Here is a 12,260-nt window from a genome sequence, read left to right on the forward strand (position 1 = left end):
TATTGAATACTGAAGCATATAATTTTTTTTTATAGTATCAAGAAATAATGAAAAAATTAAGTCAGGAGTCTTGAAAGAGTGGGGGAAGCAGGGCTATTTACTCCAACAATGAGAGATGCAATTTCCTGAAATAAAGCACTAATTCAGGAGGCTCCTGATGTTCCCAAAGCCATCAGCAATCAATCATTTTGCGGTTGTAAGACAAAAAAGATAACACTTACAGAGTCTATTTTTTGCTTTTTTGAAATTTGGTCACCACTGTCTTCAGAATTGTTTGTGGGTGATTGGCTTAATTTCCTTTTTCGGGATGCAGCTTTTAAAACAACAAAAAAAACAAGCAGCATTGAAAATTACACCAATTAGAAATTTACCCTGAAACAGCATAATCATTCAAATCAACATTACAAAAAATATCAATTATGTAAACTTTTGAGAAATAGCATATTTAACAAATGGGAGAATTTGTTTAAAATACATACAAAACCGTATGGGGACTAATTATTTTAGGCAACGATGAATTAATGAGATTTTTTACAAATAGAATTTTAAGCATCTGGGAGCCGAAGCAGAATCCTAACATCTAATATGGTGAAAAATTTAAAAATCTATTTCCTTATAAGTACACTTTTCTCATCTCTGTTAACATTATGAGGGAGGAATCAAATATTGCACAAAGTTTAATAAAATGCAAACTGTTTTACCATTGTAAAAGATTGATTAAAGTGAATACGCAAGTGGCTAAATACATGATGATGTTCACAATCCATCTTTTTTGCGGTAGTCAAGAAGCCTAAAAATGACACACCTTGTTTAGGAGTCCAAATTTAGGTTTTGTAAAGAGGAATGTTTTAACATTTAATATCAAATTAGTATAATGCAGGTTGAACCTCAATAATCCAGCACTCTCTGATCTGGTATGATTTTAGTTAACCAGATGTCCCTTACCATGGGTCTGGTCAACTTTCTCATAGTCTTAAAGTTTGTTTAGATCCATCAGCTCTGACGCTCAGTATTCTGTGCTGTTATTTAGCTCTAATTTACTCCTAAATGTTTTCTAAAGAGATATTCATAATGCTCAAGTTTTACTGTAATAAGTTTTGTAATGCTCAAGTTTTATTGCATGCATGCAAGTCTCTGCAGAATCAGGGTGCAACAGAGTATATATGAGAAACAGCGAAACTGACAAAGTGCTGTAAAATAAGCAGAACAAGCAAGATGGTACAGAAAAATATTTTTCCTCATCTCTAGACTTTGGTGTTACAAAAATAGCATGTTCAAAATACTAAGTTGACAATGTTCCATGAACACATAAACTACATGTCACTCAACAGCTGTTTTGTATATAAAATTAACAGAATATTTCACAAAGGGGTTTTTTCTTTTTTTTTTTTGTTTGCTCATCTAGTCTATTACTTACATAGTGCAATTAAAACACATTTTGTATCCCCTCAGGCATATTTTATACATGTCCTATGAAAGTATATACAAAATTTAAATTTTTCCTCTCTCTCCAGAAACAGTTTTCAGATTTAAGTCCTTTTCATTGTTAATAATTTCTGGGAATTTGCTGTTGCTTTTTATGTTGGAAAGAACCTTGTACTTAGTATGAAATATTTATATTTTTGCAGTTGCTAAAGTTCAGAAAGTTAGCTTTTTGGTTCTAATGTACATTCAGAAATCCTACGTCAAACACTATTTATAAAATACATTGAAAAGGTCATAGAAGACCAAATTATACATATTAAATAGTCAGAGATAAAGTAAGGACAGTCAGTTATAAACAAGTCAGTCTGAACTGGAGTTTTCCAAGCTGTGGCCTATGGGTGATCCTCAGAGAGCTAATTGGTAGACTATGGAGAAGAGCCTGGTCATGTGATGCTGGTTTTGTTTTTACCAACTGCACTTTCATTAAATAAAGCTACAAAAACAGTCCTTATATTAGTTTCCCAACTAAGGAGTTTCTGCTGTTAGAGATGTGTGACTACAACCAGGAACAGATGGTGTCCCCTAACAATCTCTTTTTGTGTAGCCCATACCAAGAACAAACTCAAGAACCCCTGATCTGAACAGTTTATTTACACACCTGCCTTAAATATTTCTTGTACTTACAATACAGAATGACCTTGCAATCTTGACCTTCTCCATATTATGCATTCTGGTAAAAGATATAATTTACGGTTTCATACAAGGGTATAAAACTTGAACAGCAATATCTTAGTATGGAGGATTTAAAAACAAAAATCAATGTATTATCTCTTGTCCTCTAGTGACACTTTTCTTTTAAGTCATTTTTCATTTCTTCGAATCAGATCATGATCAACATAACAAAATCAACAAGCCTTCAGTAGCTGGTATTTTCTTCCTTTCCCTTACATTCAAGCAGTAGGTTAAAACTCTTGCGCAGATTTTGCATGGAATAAAATCCTTTTTTCTTCCTGCTCCATTTATGGGAAAGGGAGTCAAAAATGTACATGCCTGAAACACAGTCTCACCTGAGTTAACCACTCAGGCTGTGTCCACATGTGCCGCTTCTTCCGGTAGTGGCATGGTGGTAAGCTATCCGGAAGATGCTAATGAGACATGGATGCAAATTTTCCACACCTCATTAGCATATCAGCACATGGTTCAGAGTCTGGAAGAAGCTCTTCTGGACTCCAAAGTACACATGCAGACACGCAGCCTGCAAGGATCTTCTGGAAGCCCCTTCTTCCCTCTGGGAATTACATGATATTACTCAACAGCTATTTTGTACATAAAATGAACAGAATATTTCACAAACGGTAGAAGAGACTGTCGAAAGGAGAGTTTCCTTCTGGAAGATTACCACAGGCCGCAGGTCTGCACATCTACTTTGGAGTCCCGAAGAGGTTCTTCAGATGCTAAACCACGTGCCGATATGCTAATGAGGCATGGAAAATTTGCATCCATGCCTCATTAGCATCTTCCAGAAAGCTCATTACTGTTCCACTTCTGGAAGAAGCAGCACATGTAGAGACAGCCTCAGTGAGTGGAAGTTTCCAGACATATTCCTACCAGCAAGTTCACTATATGGCCTGCTAGCAAGCCACAAACAAATTTCCCTCTTTTGCTCACATCTGCTTCTTGACCTGATGACCAAAGATATATCTCTTTACCCTTTGCAACAGTCAAAAGATGCAATTCCTTCACGTGACAGAGAGGTGAGGGTGTGTAAGGGTGTGTAAAACAAGTTGTCTCATCAACCAATTCCCTTCCCTCGTGTTGAAGAGGCACTTCCTTTAGGTCCAAGACATACAAGAGATTGCATCACTAGAGCAGTGAAGACTCATGAGAGAGGCCCCTGAAAAGGACAGAGAAGGAGGCTGAGCAGAGACAGAATTGTGTAGCCCTATGCCAAGATACCTAGAACTCAAAGATTGTCAGGTATGGTGTTCAAGGCAGAGGAAACAGCATGACCCTGAATGGAGGAGAGGAGCTGGAAGGATAATGACTGACTACTGATAGTCTAAATCAAGCAGTCAAGTAAGCAGTTTCAATGTAGGCAGTTACTGGCATGGCATTGTTATACAAGCAGGAGCAGATGGCCCTCTGCTTTGTAATTTGTATCATACCTTATATGTGTTAACATATCTAGGTAGATAAAAGATTTGTTTATATTGCTTGGGCCTTTGCTACCGCCTCTTTGGAGCTGGATTATAGACTCCAGGTGAATAAAGGCTTGTCCTTAAGAGTGCAATAGTACATCAGTTTTATTTAAATGAAGATGATGCACCCTTTTAAAAAGTAGATTGTCAATAGTCACTTATAATCCATGATGCCTGGAGCCCTAAGGATTTGCTGTTGCCATAAATTCTGACAGTATATCTGTCATGTCTCATGCCACCTACAGAGATGCCTGTGAACCAAAATAGCCTTCTAATTATGGAATTATCCCTCTCAGCATCAAGGAGTTAGTCAACAATTCTTGCCAAAGAGTCCATATTAATAAAGTCATATTTAGATATTGATTGGTAGTTTGTAATGTGCACTTGAAGGTTAGATGTTGAGTTTACTTTCCTAAGTCTAAATCTTTAAGGTTTCTTATTCTTGGGGATGGACTTTAAGTGGCCTTGGCACAATCCTTCACTGGCTATGGTGACAGCCAGCCAGCCTATTACAGACTGAAAGAAAAGTGTTCAAATCCCTTGGCAGGAACATAATAACACTGGTCTGCTCTCTTTACAGCAGGAGTCCAAGTGCCTGGGGGCTGCCTGAGAAATTTGGCAGTGTCTTTTAAAGTATAATTAATAGTTAGAGACACTCTTCATTGACGCTGATACCTTGAGTTCTGCTGTAAACACCGGAATCAATCGCCTAGGGAGGTTGTGGAATCTCCACCTCCGGAGATATTTACGAACAGGTTAGATAAATGTCTATCAGGGATGGTCTAGACAATACTTAGTCCTGCCATGAGGGCAAGGGGCTGGACTTGATGACCTCTCAAGGTCCCTTCCAGTCCTAGCACATTCCATGATTCTACGTTTATGAAAATTTCCTGAACCCCTTCAGTTTTAATACCCAGAGCAAAACCCACCGTACACAAGCTTCTGAGAAAACTTTTTGAACATTTAGAACAAGGGGAAAATGATGCAGATACTACAGCATTATCAGGATTTGATGTTTTGCCTTCTGTAATTGCTTCCTCTGGTTCTTGGGTAGTGACTTAGTCACATTACAGGTAAGGGAGTGATAGAATGACTTCCTGAAATAATGGATGTTCACAGTCTCACAGCAGATGTCTCCAAACTGGATTAAGACCCATCAAGTAGAACAAATATTCCAGATGCATAAGTGGTGCTGTACCAGTTAGTGTAAGGAGCCATCTGGCTTGCCTAATACTTGCCCAAAATCTGGAAAGTTCTGAGGTTGGCACTGAAGTCTGCAGTGGAACCAAAGATCAGTGACTGTGTCAAGGCCAGCACTGAAGATAATACTGGGGCCCGCATCAACATTTTAATCTTAACAGTAGGAGACACAGGACATCCTTGGCTGGTACCTAATGAGCGGGAGTTGGTACTAAGAACACTGAAGTCGACACTGCTGTCCATATAGGTGACTGAGCAAAAAGTTATTAGGAAAGAAATCAGTACAGCATGCACAGTCTCAACAGAACTGATGAAGGGGCTCCGGAGTCAACAGTACCAATACACCATAGTGAAATTTGTGGTGCCAGGTAGTAACAAACCAAATTTCAATAACTTCACTACCAAAGGACTCAACATCTGAGGGGCCCTGCTTTGGTCACAATGTAGCCTTGAGTTATGAAGAATTACAAATTTTAGGGACGCTATATGATAGCTGCTGTTAAAGGATACATGTCTTTTCTGAAGAAGACTTGTCTGCCTGTATTCCCCTAAAGTGAACTTATAAAACGGAACTAGAGAATTGCTTTTAAAACGCATGCATTCAACTCTGTCCATTCTGGCATGGTGTATGCAAGAGGCCAGGCACACAGATTTTTGTGTGAGGTGTCCCTTCACAGCCAACCCACTGGATGCCTGAATGCTACTCTTTAAACATGTGCAGATGTTGAAATTCTCATTGACAGGCCCCCCCGGCCAAAGCCAAATGGGGCATTTAGTGCAACTATCACTTGTGGACAAAACAGGCTCACAGGGAGGGCAATGTTTGAAGCCCAGGAATTCTGCGCTGAATCAATACCTCAAGGCTTTAGATGAAGAGCAAACAAAAAGAGACAAAGAAAAACTAATATTATTTATACCAGTGTTTCCTAAATGGCATTCCACAGAACCCCGGGGTTCTGCAAAGTGAAAATAAAGTTTCCACAAGAAAATTCCTCTGTGGCTCCCTGCCCTGCTGCCGCTGAAACAGTAGAACCAAATTTAATTGGTTTAATGTCCAGCAGGGTGACGGGAGGGATCCTACCATTAAAACAACTGAATTTAGTTCTATTATTTCAGCAGTGGTGGAGCACGGAGCTGCAGAGAGCCCCTCACTCAACCTGCTACATGACCAGTTGCACCCTCACCGGCAGAATATCTCCACACCAGTCGTCTTCTTGTTAGGTGCATGTGGCCGCCCAGCATAAGCTCCCCAGCTAGTGCCACAGATGGGTTAGTCCTGGGGGCCAGTCTGGGGCAAAGAGGGGTTAATCCCAGGGATGGAAGAGTGGGTTTGCAGGATAAAGGGCAGATTTAGGAGATGAGGGCTAAGGCAGGTAAAGCCTGGAGATGGGGAGCAGGTTTGGGGACCGACCAGGGTAAAGCCTGGGAATGGGGTTCTGCAAAATTCTTTCAAGTTTAAAGGGGTTCCACGGCCAAATAAAATCGGGAAATGCTGATTTATACTACATCTAACTAAGAGCTACATACACATGAATTTAGTGTTAAACACTTACAACGTATTCACAGTGGGGAAGGGGAGGATGGGTAAGAGGAATTGAAAGTGGGTCAGGGCAGCTCAGCGCTCCACACCCTTTGCTGCATGCATAGGGGTATATTAGGGCACACATCACTAGTGCCCATCAGGGCAGCACAACTGCCCTGGTCAAATACAAACCTGCAGTGATACACATATGTACACAAGCACTAAAAAAACCCACGGAGTTCAGTCAATAAACATCAAATATTCTTAGCATTTAGTACAGGGATGGCCAACCCGTAGCTCTTGAGCCGCATGTGGCTCTTTGAGCGATTAAATGCAGCTCCTGCTCAAAGCCATGCACTGGAAGAGCTATTCACCGCTGTGTGCAAGCACCTCAGCACTTGGTGGGAGAAGTGCATGGCAGCGACAGCAGCTCCAATGAGTTGCTGTCAGAGTTTGAGCAGGAGATGAGGCAGGGTGCCTGGCTCTTGGGGAGAGCACTGAGTTAGAACAGGGAAGCTGGGGGTAGCTGTCTCTGGATGAGAGGAGGGAGACTGGGTTTTAGAGAGGAGGGGTTAAGGGTGCCTGGCTCTGGGGAAGGGGAAGAGTATTGGGTTATGTATTTATTTTTACCTATCTAGATATGTTACATCTGGATAGATAAAGATAAATATATAATACATGGTGTTTTGCACTCTGTCCATGTTGCTCTTTGCAATCTATATGGGGTTCTTAGTCCCTAACTGGTTGGCCACCTCGAATTTAGCAGCATACTAAAAGAAAAGTTAAATTAATTCTGTAAATCACTGATTTACATTTCAAAGTGTGTTTCCACTCTGTCTTTTGGAGTTGAGCAGAGCATTCAAATAATAAAAGCATACTTTTTACATAAAAATGTCGAACTTTATTTTTTAATAGTTTCATATTTGATTTTAATGTTGATAAATAAAAGCTGTCCTTATGACTTACACTTAGTAGTTGTTTAAATGAAAAGAAAAAAAACTGGCTATGACTCAATTTCTGGCTATAAATGTGAATTCTGTCATTAGCCAGAGAGTCTGACAAAGTCAGGTAATTACCCGTCAGACACTTTGACTAAGCCATGTTCCAGAAAAAAGATAAAATTAGAATTTTGCCTATTCTTTGTCTCATCCAATCAGCAGTCAATTTTCACAAAGAGAAAAAACATTATGTGTTGAGGCAGGAAAGCAGGTGTTCGGTGATGCCTCCTCTTCTAAAAACAGGCACAAAGTCAGATGATTTATGCTACTGCATTCAAGCATGCTTACTCCTGCCTAAATCTTTTAAATGGTAGCAACAGATGTCATTTTTGTCAAAATTTTACTTTCTTCAACATCTGTTTCTGTGGAATCGTAGACAAGGACAACAAATAGCATTTTAGTTCACAAAAAGAATGCCTAAAAGGCAAAACCGATAAACTAGAAACTAAACATTGCATGAGCAAATATTTTGGTACAAACATTTAAAAATGAGATACTGACTTTTGTGAAAGTATTTGAACTTACAATAAATATGGTAATAATGATAAAACCCACTGGATTCAGGATTAGTTTTCTTCCAGGTGGAACTTCACTTATATCTTGAAATGGGTCTATGCATGTATCTCCTATAGATCAAGTTTTCTCTCTCACCTAACAGCATCACAATTTTCATCTTCATCATACAATGTTAATTTCAAATGCTTTTTGAGATCAGCAAGTATAAACTCACTGTTCAAACACATGCAACACAAACGATTAAAACCATTTAACGAAGCATCTGTCTAGGGATGTAAAATCCCAGTTAATTAGTTAACTGGTTAACTAGTTAATTAGTTAACTGGTTAAAAGGTAGGTTTAACCAGTTATTTAACTAAAGAAAGGGAGGGGCTGGAGCAGCTTCCCCAGCCATCCCCTACCCCACCAGCACGCTGGAAACCAGAGTGGAGCATCCCTGCCCACATCACACTGGGGACCTGAGCTGCTCCATCCTAGCTGAAGATTCCCTACCCATGATGGTGCCATGGGTGGGGGCACTCCAGTGTGGCCAGAACAGCCCCAGTCTCCCATGCACTGTGGGCAGGGATGCCCCAGCCCAGTCTCTCCCACCACGGCTTGTCCAGTGCCCTGTCTAGGATGAGGCTTACTAGTTAACCAGTTAACCATTAACATCCCACATGTTTCATAGCTATACCATCAAGAGATCAAAAAGTCTCCAGATGCACAGAGGATCACTGTACATAAATAATTTCCTAACGTAAGCAATCACAGTGCATTGGAGAAATGAAAAACTAGCTTCTCCTGAGGCATAGGGACAACATGCTCTGCTGTTGTCACAAAAACATCTGCATGAAAGACATCTGGATCATTGAAAGCAATCTCTAGATAATTAACATGATATTATTAAGCTAATGAACTGTAGGCATGAGAATGAGAAGTTAAAGATATTGTATCTAGTTCCCTCAACTAGATGGAAACTGTATAACCAAAATCTGTTACCATGTGTAATATTTGACCTTAACAGGTCTTTTTCTTTTTTTGGCGCATGAGCAATACCCAATCACCAATAAAATGAATATAATTCAATCTTGTGAGAAAAGGTTTGACTCTGGACTTATAGGGAGGACACCAAGAACGTCAGAAAGTAAAAACACATTTGCTGTGCTGTAATGTTCCACACATCAGGATTTACCATAACATTACTAGCAGTCTCATAACCCCATAAGACTACATTAAAAAAATCTCTAAGGCCTAGAGAGAGAGTTTGTTTGAGCTTCCACAAATACATGGAAATATGCAAGATGGCTAACAGCCCACCTATTCTAACTCAATATTTCAAACATTCATCACAAGCAAATTCAACCTTACAAGATTAGTTTACTACTGAGAAGGCCCTGAAGGAAATAACTTCTTTATGGTATGCCAATAAAAGTTTATCCAAATCTAAAGATATTTATGCCGCTTCCCTGCACCCCTTATTGGCAAAAGCTGCTGAGCTAACACTCAACATGCCCTTTGAGGAAAACTATAGGGCATAATTCACAAAAAACATGACTATAATACTGTAAGAGGTACCAGACAATATGCAGGCATTTGTTTATTCTGAATTAAAATTCAGCCAACTGAATTTTAGTGGCCAGTGACACATAGCCCACTAACACAGGAAAAATGACTATCAATAAATGACTTTGGATGGATCTGAACATGACCTATAAGTAAAAAGATGTGGCACTCCACTACAGATCCCTTGCATATGAAGTTTTATTTTACAAAAAAAAAAAAAAAGAAAACCAACAAGATCTCTTCCCCATAATTACTAAATCTGCAATTCCTGTTCTACAGAGAAGCTAGCAATGAAGTATATAATTTTGGGTCCTAAACTAAAGCAATCTGGAGCTACAGAAAACACTCAACTTATTTTTTATTGTTCAAACACGATAAGAATCAGAAAAAGTGTAACTGAGGGGAAAATCTAAATGGTGTGGACTTTTTTTTCTTTCTGCATGCATGTCTTATTGCACTTCAGTTTCAATACCTTCCCTTCAAGTCTGCTGTAGTGTAAAAATTACTGAATAATGCACAACCGGTATAATATTCCAAAGGTAAAGATTACGGCATACCTTCATCGTTACACTTCAGACCAGCAGCTATGGCTTCATCCATTGTGTTCGTTGATTCTATCAACTAACGAGAAAAATTAAGTTATCAGTGAGAAAAATTTAATCAAATTCAACCAAAAAAAGCTTCTAACTAATGGCTGAAACTATTACTTCATTGTTTTACAAACTTTATGGTAAAATTTAACAAAGGTAATAATGCAGTCATTAACCAAGTCAGTTTGAGGTGCTAGTTATTGCATGGAAGTGAAGCAAAAATATGAACTGAAATACTGCTCGTCAGGAATAAAATTTACACTTATTGTACTTCTTGAACATTCTGAACAAATCATCAAGGTTCACTTAATTTCGTCAAAAGATTACCTTAGTTAAAATTACAGCACTGAAAACTGAAAATTCCATCTTGTACATATAAATATTCTCTATTTAGCAGTTTTATTTGTGCTATGTGTTTCATCTCTGTTGACCCCCTGAATTGTGCACATAAATAAGGTATTGTGCTGCTCTTGGAATTTATAAGTATCAGAAGGATAGCCGAGTTAATCTGTATCTTCAAAAACCACAAGAAGTCCTGTGGCACCTTATAGACTAACACATATGAAATGGGTCTTTGCTCTCTAAAGGTTATGCTCCAAAATATCTGTTAGTCTATAAGGTGCCAAAGGACTTCTTGGAATTTATTTATGTAACCTTATTCTCAATCCTAGGACTAGACCAACCGCCTCAGGCCTGCTGACTGGGGGAGGGAGGGTTGGGGGAAGAAAACATGAGAGGAAGCAGGTTGGGGAGGAAGGCAGCTGCCCCAGGTCCCAGAAATTCTTCAGAGCTCAGAGTTGTGGACCCCCACCACTGTTACTGAGGCAATAGCAGAATCCAGAGCCCCAGCCCCCTTTCAATCACTGTTGGAATACTGCACCAGGCAATCCATACAACTCTGAAGGTTGGGAGTCAGGCAGTACCACAGTTCAGATGGCACTGATGGGTAGCGTCTCCTAGGTCCACCCTTTAACTCAGGACCTGCCCTTCCAGGGACGCAAAGCCAGTTCCCTCAACACCTTGCCCCAGGGGCCCACAGTAACGGTCAGCCCTGCTGCATTTCCCTCTCCTTACGTAGTATCTGGCATATGAGGCTCTAAGTACTTTTACAAACTTATGAACTTCACCACCTTTAAAGAGTTGCTCTCATTGTGCATGTGAAATAATTTACCAAAAGGTCAAAAAACAAAACAATACAGAAATACAGTGCAGAAGTCCAGCTTTCAGTCTCAATTTTAATCATTACATAATGCCTGAGATTGAAGCTAGTTCCCCTAAGCAAGTACCACTCACCCTGTAACTGTTCATTTTCAGAGTGCTTGGTAGGACAGGCTATACAGGAACAGTCATATAAAAAGAACGTGACAAACAGACTATTTACAATCCCATTGTCTGCCTGCAAGAATGTTCCACAGGTGCAAACGAGCAAAAATTACCCATCAGAGCATCAGACTTTAGCAAATTGTGTTGCTGCGGAGCCCAAACAAAAGACTGCTTACTCTCTCCTCCTCCATAATGCAGTCAATTCAACTAAATAGGAGTTCCAGTTAAAAGTTAAAATAAATTTGTCACTCAAGTCAGCAGATCTGTTTGACCACAAAACAAGGAGCAGATCTACTGAGGAATAAAGTGTAATATTTAGTCATTTCTCTGACCCTTTCAGCACCAAAATGCAATTCTTCCCCAAAAACTGACATTACAACCAGCGCTCTGTATGGCACCATTTTTCAGCTCAAACTTTCTCAGTATACAAGTAAGATTATTTCTTACTATTAATTAGCATCCTTCACAATGACACTCTGCAAAGTCACATATACCAAGAATATACACCTATGGCTAAGCACAGTGCCACTCTCAAGAAACAGGGCCAATTTGAGCAGCCACATGCCTTGATACAACATGCAAAGATTCTAGGCACTGAGCAACAAGAGAGGTTTCAGGAAGGACCCACAGAGACTATGGTGAAAGGAGATACAGTCTGGGTGACAACTGACAAGGCTAACATGAGAATAAAAATATAAAATGCAACCAATATACAGGCATTAGTTAATTTTTGTTTTAGAGTTAAGTTTGATTAAGACCAGACAAAAGTTCCAGGTTCATACACTAGCACACTTGGAAAGAACTAAGGAGAATGAAGCACAGCTCTCCCTTCATAGCACTGCCTCAAACATTCAGAGCTATGGGATGGAACACGTGCATACTCCAACAGGAACTGCCGCTACTGCACCAGGTGCATATCCCCACCTACGGTACTATGAAGAGG

General features: G+C 39.6%; 1 protein-coding gene across 5 annotated transcripts in view; it reads right to left on the reverse strand.

Annotated features, from left to right (window-relative positions):
• SMARCAD1 (SNF2 related chromatin remodeling ATPase with DExD box 1) overlaps positions 1-12,260 on the reverse strand; it is a 109,535-nt gene that overhangs the window by 57,764 nt on the left and 39,511 nt on the right. For all 5 annotated transcript variants that reach the window (XM_074993593.1, XM_074993592.1, XM_074993590.1 and 2 more), the window contains 2 exons: positions 9,962-10,025; positions 222-313 (listed from right to left, as the gene is read on the reverse strand). In XM_074993593.1, coding sequence (XP_074849694.1) covers positions 222-313; positions 9,962-10,025 — 156 coding nt within the window. The remainder of the gene's footprint in view (positions 1-221; positions 314-9,961; positions 10,026-12,260) is intronic.

The sequence above is a fragment of the Carettochelys insculpta genome, chromosome 4 (assembly GCF_033958435.1).
Source record: "Carettochelys insculpta isolate YL-2023 chromosome 4, ASM3395843v1, whole genome shotgun sequence".
Taxonomy (NCBI): domain Eukaryota; kingdom Metazoa; phylum Chordata; order Testudines; family Carettochelyidae; genus Carettochelys; species Carettochelys insculpta.